General features: G+C 41.2%; 3 protein-coding genes across 15 annotated transcripts in view; 2 read left to right on the top strand and 1 right to left on the bottom strand.

The window, feature by feature from the left end:
- pex12 (peroxisomal biogenesis factor 12) overlaps positions 1–8,565 on the bottom strand; it is a 30,049-nt gene extending 21,484 nt beyond the window's left edge. For 3 of the 9 annotated variants that reach the window (XR_008566708.1, XR_008566716.1, XM_054759164.1), the window contains exons 1-3: positions 8,454–8,565; positions 1,851–7,955; positions 326–1,765 (exon numbers count right to left, since the gene is read on the bottom strand). The gene's annotated coding sequence lies outside the window, so the exon portion shown is untranslated. Of the gene's footprint in view, positions 1–297; positions 1,766–1,850; positions 7,956–8,453 lie in introns of all 9 variants that reach the window. The other 6 variants (XR_008566713.1, XR_008566711.1, XR_008566709.1 and 3 more) reach the window with 6 other exon arrangements.
- Positions 336–8,205, top strand: si:ch211-237i5.4 (carboxypeptidase N subunit 2). Of its 3 annotated transcripts, none has more exons than XM_054759161.1 (6): positions 336–439; positions 1,388–1,760; positions 1,830–1,975; positions 4,940–5,108; positions 5,206–5,368; positions 7,633–8,205. In XM_054759161.1, the coding sequence occupies exons 2-6, from the start codon at positions 1,464–1,466 to the stop codon at positions 7,938–7,940; spliced, it is 1,083 nt and encodes a 360-aa protein (XP_054615136.1). In that variant the 5' UTR covers positions 336–439; positions 1,388–1,463; the 3' UTR covers positions 7,941–8,205. The 3 variants fall into 3 exon arrangements, with proteins under 3 accessions (XP_054615136.1, XP_054615138.1, XP_054615137.1); XM_054759163.1 differs by having other exon boundaries at positions 340–439; positions 1,557–1,760; XM_054759162.1 differs by having other exon boundaries at positions 359–1,760.
- Positions 8,566–11,573: 3,008 nt separating the features above from the next.
- On the top strand, positions 11,574–17,593 carry hao1 (hydroxyacid oxidase (glycolate oxidase) 1). 3 transcript variants are annotated; one of them, XM_054759968.1, is made up of 8 exons: positions 11,574–11,752; positions 14,527–14,678; positions 15,684–15,954; positions 16,080–16,252; positions 16,336–16,427; positions 16,820–16,978; positions 17,289–17,358; positions 17,447–17,593. In XM_054759968.1, the coding sequence occupies exons 1-8, from the start codon at positions 11,610–11,612 to the stop codon at positions 17,512–17,514; spliced, it is 1,128 nt and encodes a 375-aa protein (XP_054615943.1). In that variant the 5' UTR covers positions 11,574–11,609; the 3' UTR covers positions 17,515–17,593. The 3 variants fall into 3 exon arrangements, with proteins under 3 accessions (XP_054615943.1, XP_054615942.1, XP_054615944.1); XM_054759967.1 differs by having other exon boundaries at positions 14,512–14,678; XM_054759969.1 differs by lacking the exon at positions 11,574–11,752 and adding an exon at positions 12,664–12,794.
- Positions 17,594–18,563: the final 970 nt, after the last annotated feature.

Here is an 18,563-nt window from a genome sequence, read left to right as displayed (position 1 = left end):
ATTTTGTAATAATCAATATCAATAAAGCTGCAACTGGGAGAGGTGACACAACAAAATGGTTGTGGAAAGGTTTCATCAGGTAGACCCCGTTGGATTCTGCATTAGAAGTCTTTATATAATACAGTACAAGAGTCAGAGAAACAGATGGATGAAGAGAGACCACAGCAGTATTAAGAGAAAATGTGAGGGGGTGGTGTGGGGTCATAGAGACAGAGGGCTGATGAAAACATCAGAGATGCCAGTTTAGTGGATGAGAGGAAACATTTGGTGATTGGAAAGGATTATAGGATTACTGACACAGCTGACTGACTGCACCGAGTCTCACATTATCATCATCATATTCATTCCTCCCTGGAAGGCATCACTGTCTGTTTTTTGTCTCGCCGTCATGAACTCTGGAGCATTTTCTGCACCGAAGCGGGCTACGTCAGGAGCAAAGGTGAGTGACAGCTGGGGAAAATGGAAGAAAGCTTGCTTAACTTGGTTTTGAATGAGCTTGTTGTGTCCTCACAAAAGGACACATAAGTTTCAAAATGAGAAATAAATAGTATACTGAATATTGTTCTTTGCTACATGAAATAAAAATACAAATACTTGTAGACCGTACAGACATTGACAGGGTGCACAAAAACACATTTGTAGCCTTCATAGTAGATGCATATCAGTATGCGGAGTCACACTATGGAACGGCTTGAGCAAGGTACTCAACCAGTGTACTGATATGAGTCTGTTTAAAAAACAGTACAAATAAAAGTATACAGTATGTTTAAATGTTACACAGAAGAACGCTAAGAACCACAGTGTTTATCCTGAATTATCATCATTGAATACCACAGTGTCTGATATCATTTACCCTGTATTAATTCATCTACTATGACTATTTAATGAATATCACAGTATCTAATATAATTTACCCTGAACTAATCCATCCATTATTATTGTGTTTTGTTCTGGGTATTTTCTGGTTTGCACCGTGAGTAAGACTTGTTGTGTTTGATGACCATCTGTCCGTTTGCACTGTGTTGTCAAGCGAGTTGTTGGCTTTCACCTGCAAATTTGAAGAGCACCTTCCGTAAGCAAGCTGAAGTGCCTCTAACGATGCCTTTATGATGCCATCTAGTGCACGGAGTTGTAATGACAAGCCCTTCGGCCAGTCCTATTATATTGTGATTGTGAGCAGATAGCGTTAACATTAAACATGAAATAAAACGCTAGCAGCAAGTGTTTCTGTGGTGTCATTTAATTTGTTGACATAACCAAAATCAAAGGGATTGATGTGTTGGTCGACATAGACCGACTTAAGCGTGTTCCGCTGCAGTCATTCCTATTTATGCAAAAAGGGCCTGCATGCATGACACGATTCTAAAATCAATTTCTGTGCTTGTAGGTGCCACAATGCTGACTTTGCACTCATCCGTACTTAAACTACTCATCTGAGAGGTTCCTCGTCCCTCCAAGGAAGCATGTTCTTTATCCTTCTTGTACTCCTTCTTACATTTTGTTCACCTCCTCACCTTTTCCCCACCGTGGCATGCTTGCGGTTATGCCCTCATCAGTGCCTTTGCTACGAACACACCGACCTGGTGGACTGTCACGGCCGTGGGCTCGACCATGTTCCCAGGGGACTCCCACACGGCACCTGGCTGCTTGAGCTAGGAGGAAACAACCTGAGCGAGATATGCACCAGGGCCTTCACGGGGCTGTGGTCCTTACGGGTGCTACAGTTGGCCAACAGTCAGATCCAGGACATTCAGCCAAAGGTAGGCTTGGAGGGAATATTGAAAGTGAGGTGACAAATGAGGAATAACATTTTTAATGACTGTCCGTAGGCGTTCTTCTCACTGTCCTACCTGGAGAAGTTGGATCTCAGCTGGAACCAGATAACAAGTCTCCCTGCCGACTTCTCTTCAAGTCTGTCTGCTGTCAGGGAGCTGCGACTGCAGCACAACAACTTATATCATCTGTCTGCTTTCAGGTGCTCCTCATTCCACGCAATCACCACCTCTTTTCGGACTCAAAGTAGCATGTAAAACGTGGGCCACAAGTACGTTTTTTAAATATACAGTCGCTTTTGTTGATGTGATACTTGACAGCATGTCGTTGTAGTGTGAAACAAGTATATTAAATGACAAAATGCCAGAGGTGGGAGCAAGTCAGTGTTTTGCAAGTCTCAGGTTAGTCTCAAGTCACAAGTCATGTCTCAAATAAAGACGTGCAACTCCAAGACAGGGCGCGTTAAACACTGTTTAGTGTCCCCCAAATAAAATACCATTTTAACAACGTAACAATCTTTTACATTTGACATATACAATGAATGCACTTTGAATTGTTTTATTTTTTATATATATAAAATAAGACCAACGTGACAAGACTTACGGTAGTCACAGAAAAATATAGCTGACATAGCATTCGGGATTTTTAATCCACACATTCTTTGTTTGTTTTTAAACGTGATTGGATGTTAATAGATGCATTCAATGTGGCAGATTCAAAGGGAAAATTCAATATGTTGTCTTGCTGGAAATGACATAATAGGGTGTAATGATTCATATGAATAACGATTCGATTCATACCACGATTCGTGATTTGTCGATTCAAGGAAGATATTGGCTCATTTAGAACAATACGATCCGAAACGATTCAGTAACTTTGAATCGATTCAGTAACTTCTTAGCCAAAACATTCAACCAGTCTGACTGTGAAATAAATACCTGGATACTGGACAGTGCAGGTGACGTGTCCTAGATTCCCGTTGTTTTTTGGAAGGGAATCTGCTAAATAAACGAATTGGATATAAACAAACAAGTAGACAACAATTCATGTAAGCATTAAATCCAATGCTTCATTTCCTAGCATTGATTCAATCGATTGATTACCTTTTAAACGATGTTAGATCGATATACCTCGTCCTGAATGGAAACTTTGCTGGACACGGCTCCATGTAGCTGGATCATAGGAATATAAATGATGCATCGATGAATCGTTACCCTCCTATTACATAATGATCGTTACTTGAATACTTTGAATGGGGACACATTTTACTCAACACATTCACTGAAAATTATATTTTCTAGTCATCAGGTTAAAGTCCGCGTCAAGTCCCAAGTCATTGATGTCAAAGTCCAGGTCGACTTGTCTTTGATGATATTGTCGAGTCAGGTCCAAAGTCATCAAAATTGTACAAGGTGGCAGAGGTAAAAAAAGGTACAAGGTCACGGGCGTAATGACGATGCTGTAACATACTTCAGCCTAAACCAGGGGTGTCCAAACTTTTTCCAGCGAGGGCCACATACTGAAAAATGAAAGGATGCAAGGGCCACTTTGATATTTTGGAAACCAACACATAGATGCTAAGAAGCTATATGTAGCTCAAGGAAAAACTGCCTTTCACCTTTGTAATACAGGTGATATGCTCCTAAAAATGACATCTTTTCCATAATAATACGAGTTTATTCTTATAAAATTGCGACTTTTGTTCTTCATTCGATTAATACTTTTTTCTTAATATTTTGACTTTATTCCCATAAAACTACATCTGTTGTTTTCCATTTCTGCTGGGGTTTTTTTACATTTTCCAACCATATCATTTCAGCTTTCCTCTTGTAAATTTTCTTCTTGTAATTATAACTTTATAATGTATATTTTCTTTATTTCAGCATTGTTACTAAAATGATGTTTTTCCTCATTTTACATGTTTATTCTCATAACATTGCAACTGTTCTATTTTTTTCTCTTAATATTTTGACTTTACTCTGGTAAAAACTCTGCTATTGTTTTTTTTGTATCATTTTCAAAATATTTCAACTTTCTTCTCCTAATATTTTGACTTTATTCCTATGTTATAAATTTGCACCCAAAAATTACAACGTTTTTGACTTTTTAAAAAATTCTTTCATATTTCAACTTCATGCTACTAAAATGACATTTTTCCTCATACGATTACTTTATTCTTGTGAAAGTATGGCTTTTTTTTCCTTTGCTAGTTTACAACTCTTCTCTTAATATTATTACTATTGACTGATTTTCCCATTTTTGCTGTTTTTTTTTTTTTTTTTTAAATTTCTTTGTTAAATTACATTTTTAGACTGTGCTTGCGGGCCGATAAAATCACAGCCGCAGGCCGCAAATGCCCCCGGGCCGCACTTTGGACACCCCCGGCGTAAACCTTTGAAGCGTCGGAACGGGACTAAAGATCATTTCTTGTTTCACTGTCGTCTTCTCACCCGTTCTTTCATTTATCTTTTCGCAACGAACAAAATGCACCCTTTTGAATTGTGCACAAATGGACTGCCATAGGTTACAAAATCCTTTAGCATCTATTCTCCTTACACCTCCGGCCAAAGTCACAAGGATATGATTCAGTAAGTAAATAAATGATCCACGGTATAAGCAAATGCATGTGTTGACTATTGCTTCCTTCTGCTTTAAAAAATGTTGTATGAAAGGCAACAGGTGGATACACAGGTGAATGATGTACCTGCTGCCATCTAGAGCAAGAGCATTTAAACTATACGTTCCTGGCATTGATAGATGAGCGAAGACACTTTATTTGTAGTACATAAATGATCATTTTCAGTAAGTGAAATTGGATCATTTCCCACAGTACACTTGATGATCTCTCACAGCACACGAATACGCCGCAGCACAGTGGTTGGGATTCGCTGTTGAGGAGTGATGAGCACATGCTAAAGCGGGAATGATTGCATGTTAGTGGGATTGCGGGGGAAGAGTGGATGGTAATCACGGTAAAGCACGGCCCAGTGTCAGTGTGCTCTGAAAAGTGAAGCTCTTTAAGCACACAGGATTTGTTTTGATGAAGCTGCTGCTGCTGTGTTTGTCACCTTTGCGCACGTTTTCATAGCAGACGTGTGTGTGTGTGTTTGTTGTGTTAATCTCATTTAAGTCTTTTTTCCACCCATTGCGCCCATTCCTCCATCAGCTTTGAGTATCTGGACAACATAGAGAAACTGGACCTCAGTCATAACCATTTAGTGTCAGTTGGCTCCGGTGTGTTCAGGGGCCTCTCTAGACTCAGACAGCTCTACATGCACAACAACAGACTGGCTGTAGTGCACCAAGGAAGCCTGGATATGCTGCCTGCACTAGAGGTGAGCGCCATCATATGATGATCTATAGGGATGCCCTGTGATAAAACCATAACTTTTCTGTGTGTGTGTGTGTGTGTGTGTGTGTGTGTGTATATAGGTGCTCCAGCTGAGTCACAACAACATTTCTCAGATAGACACAAATGCTCTGGCTTCTCTCTACAGCCTGGCCGTTCTCGCTCTGGAGGGAAACAACCTGCAGCACTTGAAATTTAAAACCTTCATCAGTCTGCACACAACAGCTACTCACATCCAGCTCGCAGGTTGCTACTTTGCATATTTTTTTGGTGTTGTTCCTGCAAAAAAAAACAACAAAACATACCTGTCGATCCTTTGCATTTGAAAATAAAAGGGATAGTTCACAGTAAATCAGGAAAAATGAGGGAAATTCTGGTCTTTACAACCAAAATTTCAACCCCCTCAGTGGTGGAATTTCTACTGGAATATCCCTTATTTCCTGGAAAAGCTCCCTTGCTTTCCAAATGTGTTGACAGGTATGGTCACAATTGTCACTTTAAGTTCATCAAAGTTAAACAGGGTGCTGAAAATGTATTTGACCTGCCATGGCTACAGGATGTCTTACAACACAACCAAAAACACACAGATATTTGTGAAAATAAACACTGAACACAACTGAAAATGAGCAATCTCATCATGCTAGTCTCAATTCAATCAGAGCAATTATTGGATTGATCTGCACACCGAGGGCCCGCAGAGGCGTGTCAACTTAAACGAGTTCCACTGTACATAAGCATGACGCTGTATAATAATAATATAAGTAATAATATAAGTGCAATAAGTTATATACAATACATTATAACCAATCGATATCTGCCGATATGTGTGGAAAAGCATGTGAATGACATGCCGACCTCAAAAACCAATCACCTGTGGCTCGTACTCCTGCAGCGTGCAGCCTGTAGAGACCCCAGAGTGCGATGTAGAGTCCTGCTCTCATGTCTTGGATACTGTCGCCCTCCCCCATTCCTTCACACTGCGCAGGTGTATGGCAGCAAACCCAACATGTCTGCCGTGTGGCACTTATATGCCGTTTGTGAGAGCGATGCAAAGTTTGTATCCTGCAGCACATACCACGAAAAATAACCTTAGCACCGTAAAAAGCTTTAATTTCACACAGCATTTGAAAAACAACTTAACTGAGTGTGGTGAGTTTTCGAGGCTCACGGTGCAGCAACCGTCAGTCAAACGGCAGCTAACATAGTCAACACTCGCCCGTATGTGCTTGAGAGTGAGAAGGCCAAGCAAATAACCCGAAAAATACCTGAATGCATCGGACCAGATGATCAGCCTTTCTCAGCGCCAACAGCCTTTCTGCATGCTACCTGTTAGCCCTGCCGGAGCGCCATCAGACTATGCTCACAATCTAAAGTCTCCTTAAAGACTGCGTCTCATCCTCTGTAAGCTTCACAAGTGATATCCTGTATGTTCTCTTGGAAATGTAAGCACAGTGGTACCTCGTATAACGTAAACCTCCTTTTACATAAATTCCACTGAACATGAAGAATTTATGTAAAGTTTTTGCTTCGTATTACAGAAGAAATTCCATATAACGTAAAGCCTTTTTTTTTTTTCAATCAACTTTAATAATGCCTCTAGTCCGTGCAAGTTCAGACTAACATTTGGCTCATTGGCTGATTATCGGGGCACCGCCTACGCTCTCATCTCATTGGCTGATTATCAGCACACAGCATTATCGTGTAGTGCGTGTGCGTTTGTCTGTGAGACCAGCTGACTCTTAGACTCTTTGAGTCGTGTTTCGACTCAGGCTAGTCCTCCTCCTCCTTCCTGCCTCCACTTGCGCTCCTAATCAAGACATCTCATGAATGGTAGGATTGTTTTTGTTTTTCAGTTTTATTCATTTACCGTATTCTTATTTATTACCTTATTATATATTGGAATGTTACTGTACTATGTTTATGGTAACGTTTTCTTATATTTTCCCACCATATTTGGTGGACTTTGAATATTTTGAAGGGCCAAAGGGGTGAGGAGTGGGAAGATCTTGGAACGGATTAGGCTATTTACATGTATTTTACGCTTCGTGTAACATAAAAACCCTATAACATAAAGGTTCTCGGAACGGATTATTTACATTGTGGGGGCATCTACTGTAAATGTTTTTGCATAAATTAAGGTGATTTTATGGTTCCCTTTTTTGGGGTCCATTGGAATTGTCCTAACTTTTCCTCCCTATACCGTGTCCCTGGCCAATAGCACCCATTATAAATAAATTGAAAAATTTACAGTTAATATATGTGATTGGTATCCGCTGAGCTCACTCATGGATGATCGCAATCGGAATTGGCAGCATAAAACCCTGATCGGAGCGTCTTATATTGCATTATAACATACAGTACATGGTAATAGAGCATCTTGGTGTTAAATGTTACAATGTAGTGATAGAAGGATTTGATGACAGTATGTGAACACAGCCTTCATTGTTTAACTCAGAATATTGTATAAGTACACTTCCCTTCATCCACTGGTTACTGTACGTTCCTCTCAGGTAACCCTTGGAGCTGCGACTGTGACCTGCACCGCGTCTTCAGCAAGATCCTGCACGTTCGCCATCTCCACATCGATGACTACCGGAACGTGACCTGCCACGACCCGCCGCAGCTCGCCGGGTCTTCGCTGGCCTGGGTCGACAGCCAGCTGTGCATCGCAGAGACCGCCACCGTACTCGTGATCACGGTCACCGTGCTGGTAACGGTGGTGGCAGCCGTGGTCATGGCAGAAAGGAACAGGAAGAGGAACCGTGGCAAGAACTGGGACACTGAATCCCAAAACCAAAGCCAAAGTCCTCCATCATGAGAAGACGGAGACACGCTGTTGGAGAGGGAATAGTCAAGATGTTTAGTGTGTATAGTCAGTCCTAAACTACTTTCAAGTACCATGAACCATCATTTCATTCAATATACTCAGTATTTGATATATCCATGTGATATAATAAATGCCACATGTATTCTTTTATTTATGGACAATATCACATTTTATGGAAAATAAATGTCTTCATATGGTCAAACTGATGCTTTTCTAAAATTCTGATGAAGTTACTGTATGTGTATGATTCGATGAAATAAACATAATTAATTCAGTACCATTTTGCAATGCAACTAAATGACTGGCAGGCGCCAACCAGCGGTGACAACATACAACACAATGACAAAGACTGTCCAGTCAATGATTTAACAGCCCGTTACGTCTTACATGCCGCTGTTTTGCAGGTTAGCGCATAGCTAATGGGGCAGCGGAGTTAAGAGAGCTAAATGCTGCTTGCTAACCCGTATCATGGCGACACAAATGGGCAGTGCCACATCCACTCACCAAGTCAAAGTAAACGGTGGCTTAGCCGTCCGAGTATGCACAAACAGATGAACAAGAGGTGAAACTGGGTGAGATGTTTTTCATTTTCAAAAGAGAAAGGGCTGCTCGAAAAAAAAAAAAAAAAAAACATGCCGCAAAGCCGAAGCAGCAAATCAGTTTTCGGAGTGAAAAGTGTGGAATGAAGTTTTACTGCTGTGCTTTTATTTTTATGGCAGGAATACAAGAAGTGTAACTTCGTGCTGCCGGGACCGGAAGATCGGTTGAGTTTTTTTGTTTGTTTTGTTTTTAGACAAAAGTAAACATATACAACAAATATGGCATCAATTTCAAGTAAATTTCCAGGATGAAATCATGCCACAACAGGCTGCTGCAAAACAGAACGTGAAAGTCAAATAAGAAAATTTAAGTATACATATTTAACAAAAGAAAAATGGAACATGAAATGATAAAGTATGGGTTTTCAACACGATTCAGATCGTTAATTGTATGAGATAGTACCTCGGCTTGTTTTGTCTGAGGTTGAAAGCAACATTGTGAAATACCCCTTGCTGTATGTTGGATGATACGATGCAAAAATCAAAATGAATGTTTCACTTTGTCTGCATTTAAAAGGCAGATATCAGGAAGCAGATCAGATCAGACGTGTTTTTTAAAGCTTTGTGTTCCCTTTGGAGTGCATATTGTACACAGCATCACTGACTGTATCCTGCAAAAATCTTTTTCTGTGCTTTAGGATAAAAAAGGTTTTAAGAATAGACCGGAACAACAGAGATTAGAGAAGCGTGTCATGCTACAGTTAAAGTGCTCTTATCTGCTGAGCACACAAAATGTTTGAACTCAATTGAAAGCACTCGTGTCCGTTCTTATGTCTGTGTGTAGTGTACGTGTGTGTATTGTGGGACTATTTGTAGCGTGTATAGGTCCAATCTTAAATGGCTTCCATCCATCCATTTTCTATGCCGCTTCTCCTCATTAGGGTCGCGGGGATCTTAAATGGCTTATTTACTCTTATTATATGTACTATGTTGGATAATATGAGTGTAAAGGTGACTATGGGGGTGTTATTTCATGTCTAGAGGGCGCTAATAATGTTCAAAACCATATTTACAAGGTTGTAAACACGTCTGTGTAGGCTCTCAGTCGTACAGGAGTTGTCCATCGAGGAAAAGGCTTCTTGAGACGTCATCTGTACTTCTGTGTAGAAGGTGTCGGACGTTTCGCTCCTCATCCGAAGAGCTTCGTCAGCAAACTAATAAGTGCTGGTAGCTTAGGCCTTAAATACAGTAAGAGTGGGCGGAATTGGTGTGCCAACACCCTCCTCCTATTGGTTCGTTACACTAAGCCTGGGCGGAGCAGTGGTATAATCCTATCCTGTTATTCACACCTACGATAAAAGGGAAGTGTCGCTCCCTGAATTGGGTATGAACGACTCTGATACTGGCTTGTTAGCATCTATTGTTCTGGCTCGGCCCTGCCTTCACCTCATTTGCAAGACTAAGAGCTGTGGGTTTTGGTCTCAGTAACCTGCTGAACACAGGGTCCAAATTAAACCTCAAACCACCATTCCGATTCAATGATGGGTTCTGTTGTTTGACAAAAATAGCTTCCTTAACTCCTCTTTCAAACCATCTGTTTTCTTTGGCCAAAATCTTAACCTCGCTGTCCTGAAAAGAGTGATTGGTAGCTTTCAGGTGTAGATGTACTGCTGATTGAGGACCACTAGCATTGTCCCTGCGATGTTGATAAAGCCTTTTTTGGAGCATTTGCTTAGTTTCCCCAATGTAGTGCTCTTTGCATTCCTCATCTTTACAGTGGATGGAATAGACCACATTGCTCTGTTTCTGGTTTGGAGCCTTGTCTTTAGGATCTTATGGCAACACAAAATTCCTACCTATTTCAAACCAGTAAATACCCTGAGACAAAAATTAGTGCATCCTAAAGACAAGGCTCCAAACCAGAAACAGAGCAATGTGGTCTATTCCATCCACTGTAAAGATGAGGAATGCAAAGAGCACTACATTGGGGAAACTAAGCAAATGCTCCAAAAAAGGCTTTATCAACATCGCAGGGACAATGCTAGTGGTCCTCAATCAGCAGTACATCTACACCTGAAAGCTACCAATCACTCTTTTCAGGACAGCGAGGTTAAGATTTTGGCCAAAGAAAACAGATGGTTTGAAAGAGGAGTTAAGGAAGCTATTTTTGTCAAACAACAGAACCCATCATTGAATCGGAATGGTGGTTTGAGGTTTAATTTGGACCCTGTGTTCAGCAGGTTACTGAGACCAAAACCCACAGCTCTTAGTCTTGCAAATGAGGTGAAGGCAGGGCCGAGCCAGAACAATAGATGCTAACAAGCCAGTATCAGAGTCGTTCATACCCAATTCAGGGAGCGACACTTCCCTTTTATCGTAGGTGTGAATAACAGGATAGGATTATACCACTGCTCCGCCCAGGCTTAGTGTAACGAACCAATAGGAGGAGGGTGTTGGCACACCAATTCCGCCCACTCTTACTGTATTTAAGGCCTAAGCTACCAGCACTTATTAGTTTGCTGACGAAGCTCTTCGGATGAGGAGCGAAACGTCCGACACCTTCTACACAGAAGTACAGATGACGTCTCAAGAAGCCTTTTCCTCGAAGGTTGTAAACACTTTTCTCTGCCCTACCTACAGCATTACATTCATGAATAAGGAATACTACTTCCTGGAAATTCACTTATCGCCGTCGGGTCTGTAACCAATTAACCGCGATAAACGAGGGATTACTGTACAGTCTAGGCTGTGATAGCGCGTCCCACCAAAAGCCTATGATGTCTCTGGCCACGGTTCAACGGTCACAGCCGACTAGTTGTACTGTATAACCTGAGTACCGTTTCAACTCCAGCATGGTCAATAAGAATTTGATGGTCCATTCAGCTCCAAGTCATAAACACACTCTCCTTTTTCTTCAAAAACATGTTAATTTTATAATAATGACCCACTACCACTCTCCCCCACCCTTTCTCCTGGTCATAGATTGATTGAAGAGATGAGTGCGAGGGCCCCTGTGGGTTAATGATTACATTGACTGTGTTTACCAGTTTGGCGTCTCTCATTGCACCTCAGTGCTGCACTGACAGTGAACTAAGCGTGAGCAGGGTTTGGTGGACAAGCAATGGCTGGAAATAGTGCGTGTGTGTGCGTGTCCGACTTTGAGGTGGAAGCCAAGAAGGTTCTTCCTAAAGGTATCTATGACTACTACCGCTCTGGCGCTGAGGAGGAAACCACGCTGGCTGACAATGTTGCAGCCTTCAAGAGGTATGGAGCACACACCATTAGAAGGGTGAAAAGTATCATTTACATACTATCCCATGCCGGTGCCGAATCGGAATTTTGTCGCAAGTTGAACAGAATAGTAATTTAAGACTATCAGAATTGACATAAAATGATAACTTCGTAATAAATTCACCGATATGAAATAAAATCCACAACAAATTGTTTGAATTACAGTATCACAGCAATACCAGTTTTATACATTCTGCTGTTTAAGTGCATACATTCTGCAACGTCCCACCTTTTTTTACTTCTCAGACAGTGCAATGGGTAGGTTAAGTTGTGTTGTCTAGTAGTTGTCTGGATCACTGCATGTGAAAAGCTACTTAAACCATCAAAAGGTTGCCTGAGGTTGACTTATTCTGACTACTCGCATGTCATGTTGCCAGCTTGTATGTTAAAAGTTTAAATGATATACTTTGGAAGCAACTGGAGGGCCGGACTCAAACGCTTGGAGGGCCAGATGTGGCCCCCGGCCGTAGTTGGACCACCACTAGTCTATATAATTGGAGCAGAACATGTGAATCACACTTTAACCGTGTCATTATAAACCATGAAGGGTTGCATTCAAAAACATCACGTTATTTAAGTTGAATTCCTCCACCTTGAGGTCGTACTGTATGCTGAGAAAGAGTAAGTGTTGTCGTTAGATATGTGTTTTGGTAGTTGGAGATACAGTACACATATCACGTTTTTAATTAGTTATTGCCGTTAACGCGTTATTTGTGCCCCAGTTGTAATGTTGATTTCCAGGATTCCACTGTCTGTGAATGCACCTCGCTCGCCGTAACTGTGATTGGTGGATAAGGAGGAAGTGTTGAAACGTGCGAGTTTACGATGCTGGAATGATTCCTACTTAGAAGACGTTACTTGTGCAACATCACCATCAAGCACTTGTTGCAGGTGGCTGAGTTTGCATTAATTTAATTTAAGTACCGAAAGGTACTTAGTTACTTTTACATTTTTGGTATGCATCTGTAGTATTGAGTTTTTCCCGTGCGGAATGTATGTCGATGTTCTACATTCTGTGAGTTATTATTACCGGTTCTATGCTATGCAACCTCAGTAATAAACATATTGTCAAATCAGTATCGCTAATAGTGACTGACACTAATTTAATGATCATTATCTTTGAAAATGCTGTCCTTAATATCGATTTTGGGCAGCACAGCTGCCAAGTGGTTATAGCTCGTCTGTCTCTTCGTCAATTCAAATCTCCATTGGAACACCTGTGTGGAATTTGCATGTTCTCCCTGTGCTTGTAGTATTCCCCATACATTCATTTATTTATTCGAGGCAGCCCGCCACAATTAAAATTTGGAGCGCCACAGAAAGATTTTGTGTTCGTGAAACACTACCTTCCTGTCCCAAAAACATGCATGATAGTCCAATTACAGACTCTAAATTGTCCATAGGTGTTGATGATTGTTTTTGACGGGACATGATCAGTCCAGAGTGTCTCGACAGCAGGAATAGGCTCCAGCTCAACCACGACCCTAGGAACAGCAGTACTCTTGTCTAAACAGTCCCTTGTTTATAGCGGTTAATTGGTTCCAGACCCGACTGCGATAAATGAATTTCTGCGATATAAGATTCAATGTTAATAAATTGATTTTTTTGTGGTTAGAGCATAGAAAACCTGTTTATGCTAGGGACTCGAGACAGCTGCAAGCTAGCGAGCTAACAAGCTAGCGAGATAACCAGTTACCCTCGAATGTATTTCTTTAAAGTTAACATGGCAAAAATGTACCACTTCCACACCACCATGTCAGAAATGCCATGTCTGACTTCATGCAGTCTTAAGGTAATGTAATGTTAGGTAACGTTTTATCAATATTTTGCATCATTACTGCCGCCTAGTGACCAGATTACTACATATCACTTGTATTTCAATATGTTTTGACTGATAGAGACCATAGTCAACCACGAAACAGTGATCATTTATTAATTAATTTCTGAAAAACTCTGATATAGCAAGGGAGCGATAATCGAACCGTGATATTGTGAGGGACAACTGTATAGAAAATGGATGGATAGATGTAGGTAGTTCAGTAATATATGTTTAAAATAATGCATCCATTTTTAAAGCATTTTTTCTGCAGCTTTCACTCATTTCACTTTTGGGTTAATGAATACTGTACATTCATGCTGCTGTCCAACCGTGCATGACAGCTTTGTTTGTCAAAGCACACTAATGAACATGTTTTATTAAGAGTTATCAAGGCTGATATGGCACATATGGGCAGGATCAAACAAATGTGCTCACCGGGCCAATAAGTAAAAAAACATGTGTGCATGGACTACAATATATATTATATTAATCTCCGTCTCTTATCACGTCTCCATTGGTTACACAAACACACGTCAGTATCCGTGCACACACAATCATAGAAATGTGTTGCAGGACACTCAATACTAAATACGAAAAAGCCCAAGCTACTTCTGCTACAAGTAAGGATATGTCGTCATTTTTGGTATCAATCTGTTAACAAGTAAATATGTTCAAGTTAATATCTTGTTTTCTCATTTAGTTACGGAATCATTCTGCACACTAATAGTTAAAAGCACACACAAATATTCTCCTAAGCAAGTCCAAATGGCACTTTTACTTTTACTTCAGGTTTGAGCTATTTTAAGATTTTGGATTGAGTGAGAGCACTGTATTTGCTCAAAACTAACTTGCCTAATAATTGTGCACGTATAGTGTTGGCTGTATATGTGACCTTTCCTCATTAAAAAAGCAGTCCTTGTGACTGCAGGTGGTGCCTCATCCCCCGGGTGCTGAGGGATGTGTCCTCGGTGGATCTGAGCTTGTCTGTGCTGGGCCAGCAGCTCAGCATGCCGCTGTGTGTGGCAGCCACAGCCATGCAGAGGATGGCGCATCCGGATGGAGAGACAGCTACTGCAAGAGGTATGCACACAAAGGAGGTGAGAAAGGTGATCAAGCGAAGGGCACACAGTCTCCATTGATGCCTTTTTATACAATACAGGTAGTATCCATCCATCCATCCATTTTCTATACCGCTTCTCCTCATTAGGGTCTATCCCGGCTGACTTCGGACGACAGGCGGGGTACACCCTGGACTGGTCGCCAGCCAATAGCAGGGCACATATAGACAAACAACCATTCACACTCACATTCACACCTATGGACAATTTAGAGTCGCCAATTAACCTAACCTGCATGTTTTTGGACACACACACACGGGGAGAACATGCAAACTCCACACAGAAATGCCCAAGGGAGAATCGAACCCAGGTCTTCCCGATCTCCAGACTGTTACTGTGTTGGCCAACATGCTAACCACTAGACCACTGTGCGGCCTAATGCAGTATATGTGTACAAAAATAGCATTTTACCATGTTTTCAATCCAAGTTTAAGCCGTATAACACGCCTCACACTTATTAAACTCATTTTAAAGTGTAAAATGTGTCGGTCTTGGTTTGCTTTTCACTAAAGATGAGTGTAGAGCAAGCAAAAAATGTAAAGTCGCGCAGGATTGACAAATAACCTGTGCAGGCACCTGGTACCAAGTAAATACAGGGCCAGCATTGCCGATGCTGCCGATTTACATGACGTTTTTCAAGAATTCATTTTATATTCAAAATATGCAGAGCTGCGAGCTGTAAATGGCCCTCTGCCCGCTTTGGACACCTCTTAACGAATGTAAATACACACTGTTCTGAACATGGTGCAAACTACTAGTAGCGTTCATTAACAGAATTGTTTGAACAGTGAAATCCAAAGCATTCCACATCATGTGTCCATCATGGTGGCAGGGGTGTATGGGCATGGGCATGGGCATTTATAGGTTGCTAACTGCAAGGTCTCACTCGTGTTTACTTCCTGTTAACAAGTAACAGGATGAACTGTTAGCAGTAACCATGGTTAATCATGATTATATTCCGATGCAGCATGTCAAGCAATGGGGACGGGGATGATGGTGAGCTCATGGGCCACTTCCACTATAGAGGAAGTGATGTCAGCTATGACAACTTCTCCTGGTGCTGGGGGCGTCCTATGGCTGCAGCTCTACATCTACAAGGACAGGGAACTCACTCTCTCGCTGGTCCGCCGGGCGGAGGAGGCAGGCTATAAGGCGATCTTTGTTACCGTGGATACGCCGTACTTGGGGAGGAGACTGGATGACATGCGGAACTGCTTTAAACTGCCTTCACATCTCAGGTACTGTCGGACTTCAAATGCACACACCATAAACTACTGAACTGTGATACCATGCTTAAAAACCTCGTATAAATACCTGTCTGTGTGTGTGTGTGTGTGTGTGTGTGTGTGTGTGTGTGTACCAGATTGTCTAACTTCTCCACAGACGCCTTGGCTTTCTCTGAGGGTGACTATGGCAGTGACAGTGGTTTGGCTGTATACGTGGCAAAAGCAATCGATCCCACTCTGTGCTGGGATGACATTCACTGGCTCAAGAAACACACACACCTACCTGTGATTGTGAAAGGAATCATCAATGGTGCACAAGCGCAATGCCAACAATCACACATGTAATGATGGATGCATAGAATGTGTGTGTATTTATTGTGTGTATGTGCTCAGGGGAGGATGCTGCCCTGGCCGTGAAGCACGGTGTCGATGGCATCTTGGTGTCCAATCATGGAGCACGACAGCTGGATGGGGTTCCTGCCACGGTGTGTGCGTGTAACTGAAAGTTAAGACAAAATGGACCTCCAACAGCTCACTATAAGACAGTAGAGTCATGTGATTTCTCCCACCCAATCAGCAAAGAAAGGGTAGGCCTATAATAATAATGTTCATAACACTGTAGATAATACATTTCATATCAACAGGGTTAGGATTAGGGTTATTATGATAGAGGAATTTCCATTATTATTTTTGCAATTTAAATGTTGTATTAAAAATATATATAAATATAAATTTATATTGATTATATATATTTCAAAGACCACCACCACCCGCTTGCCCATTGTTGTCCGTTAGTCACATGCTGCCTTCTTATCGTATCTCCTTAATGCTAATAATATACTGCGACTACTAATACACCTTATGAATGTGTGTGTAGCTGGATGTGTTGGAGGAGGTTGTGGGAGCAGTGCAAGGATGCTGTGATGTCTACCTGGATGGCGGCGTGAGGCGAGGGACAGATGTCATCAAAGCGCTCGCTTTGGGAGCAAAGGCTGTTTTCATTGGCCGGCCTGTGCTGTGGGGCCTCGCCTGTGAGGTGAGGAAAGGATCACTGAATGGGTTATCTAAACTATCATCATCACAATCATTGACTACTACACATTCTTATTCTTTTCCTTCACTATTTAAAAATGGTAATATGAAAAACATGTTTAGCACAGGAAGTGAACAGACTATGAGACATGGAGACGTTTCAAAATAAACTATTAGTCTGTACGTACTGGTGTAATTCTGACCGTGTGTTGAAAAAAATCCAAATTCTGCACCCAATTCTTGCTTTTTAAAGGAATTAAGAGCCCGAAATAAGCCAATAATGACAACTTATTTCATATTTCGCATGTGTGCAGGGTGAACAAGGTGTTATTAAGGTTCTTCAACTTCTCAAAGACGAGCTGATACTCGCCATGGCCTTAGCAGGTAATAACGCAATGAAACAAACAAACTGTGTACATTTAAAAATAAAAAAAAACATTATACATCACTAACCATGTGTTTGTGCGTGCAGGTTGTCGTTCCTTATCGGAGGTGAACAGGTCTCTGGTCAGGAGTGTGAAGGTCACATCCAGAATATAACATGGATCACCGTGGAGTACGCAGGTTATATTCAAAGTGGAATAACTTTAAAGTGCCTTCATGATGCCATCTGCATGCTGTTTACTGTTTCCTACATGAGTATAATTGTCACACACAATTGCACGTTATAGTTGTTGTTTGTGATATTGACATAATTGTCTTGATCTAACATCATTTAAGATAACTTTATTAAACTTAAGTCTGAACTTCTTGACCTGTGTAGACTGTAGCTTTGGCCACTTAGCGGTTGAGAACCAGAAAAATGATATATTTATTTTTCAGATATATATTTAGTGTGAGCAAATTGGTGCAGTATGATAACATAGCCACACTTGCACATTTATGTTAACTTCATACTGTATATTTCTGTGGCTACCATTTTGATCCATGCAGATGAAAAATAACACCATTTTATTACATTAAAACGAAATTACAGTGGAACCTGTTTATGTCGACGGCCCTCATACTGGTGGACTGACAATGACAGCAGTTGTCAACATAATGTACCATGCCTGACAGAAGTCTTGTCACTTATCCAAGTTGTAGGAACAATAAATATCTTCACTTTTAGTTGCTCATTTGGAATCAGATATAGCTTATATGAAAGGAAAAAGCCTCTAGATTATGCTTATTATCGCAATATAGAGTCTTGTATTATTGAGTTTTAGCATTTAATCGGGGCAGAAAGGTCCGATTTTGCTTGGACAAAAGTCGTCGCATACCAAAATAATGTACGGTAGAAATTCTATTTTCCTTTGAAAACACAAATATGCTCCAAAAATCAGAACATAAAGTCAGGGTGCCTTGGTAAGAATTAATAATGTGTACGACTTCCATGAGCTTGGAGGACTCCAGCAATGATTCAAATAAGTAATTGATAAAATCATCCAGAATGGCAAAGAAAGCAGTCGTGCGCGACTCCCAGACTTTAGCAAAATTATTAGTTTCATCTTCCAAGCCTCCTCCTGCATCTACAGTAACCCCAAACATGCTCAATAATGGTCATGTCTGGTGTCTGGGCTGGCCCATCCGGGAGCATCTTGACCTTC

Source organism: Dunckerocampus dactyliophorus, chromosome 18 (genome assembly GCF_027744805.1).
Source record: "Dunckerocampus dactyliophorus isolate RoL2022-P2 chromosome 18, RoL_Ddac_1.1, whole genome shotgun sequence".
NCBI classification, from domain to species: Eukaryota; Metazoa; Chordata; class Actinopteri; order Syngnathiformes; family Syngnathidae; genus Dunckerocampus; species Dunckerocampus dactyliophorus.
The sequence above is the reverse complement of the archived record's forward strand: the minus strand, read 5'-3'. Positions and strand labels throughout refer to the sequence as shown.

Bases quoted from the DNA above. Each gene is read 5' to 3' on its own strand.
- si:ch211-237i5.4 (XM_054759161.1), top strand. From the start codon at position 1,464: ATGTTCTTTATCCTTCTTGTACTCCTTCTTACATTTTGTTCACCTCCT. The intron at 1,761-1,829 runs GTAGGCTTGGAG...GACTGTCCGTAG, and splicing joins TCCAGGACATTCAGCCAAAG to GCGTTCTTCTCACTGTCCTA. The intron at 1,976-4,939 runs GTGCTCCTCATT...TTCCTCCATCAG, and splicing joins TATCATCTGTCTGCTTTCAG to CTTTGAGTATCTGGACAACA.
- hao1 (XM_054759967.1), top strand. From the start codon at position 11,610: ATGGCTGGAAATAGTGCGTGTGTGTGCGTGTCCGACTTTGAGGTGGAA. The intron at 15,955-16,079 runs GTACTGTCGGAC...TGTGTGTACCAG, and splicing joins AAACTGCCTTCACATCTCAG to ATTGTCTAACTTCTCCACAG. The intron at 16,979-17,288 runs GTGAGGAAAGGA...GCATGTGTGCAG, and splicing joins TGTGGGGCCTCGCCTGTGAG to GGTGAACAAGGTGTTATTAA.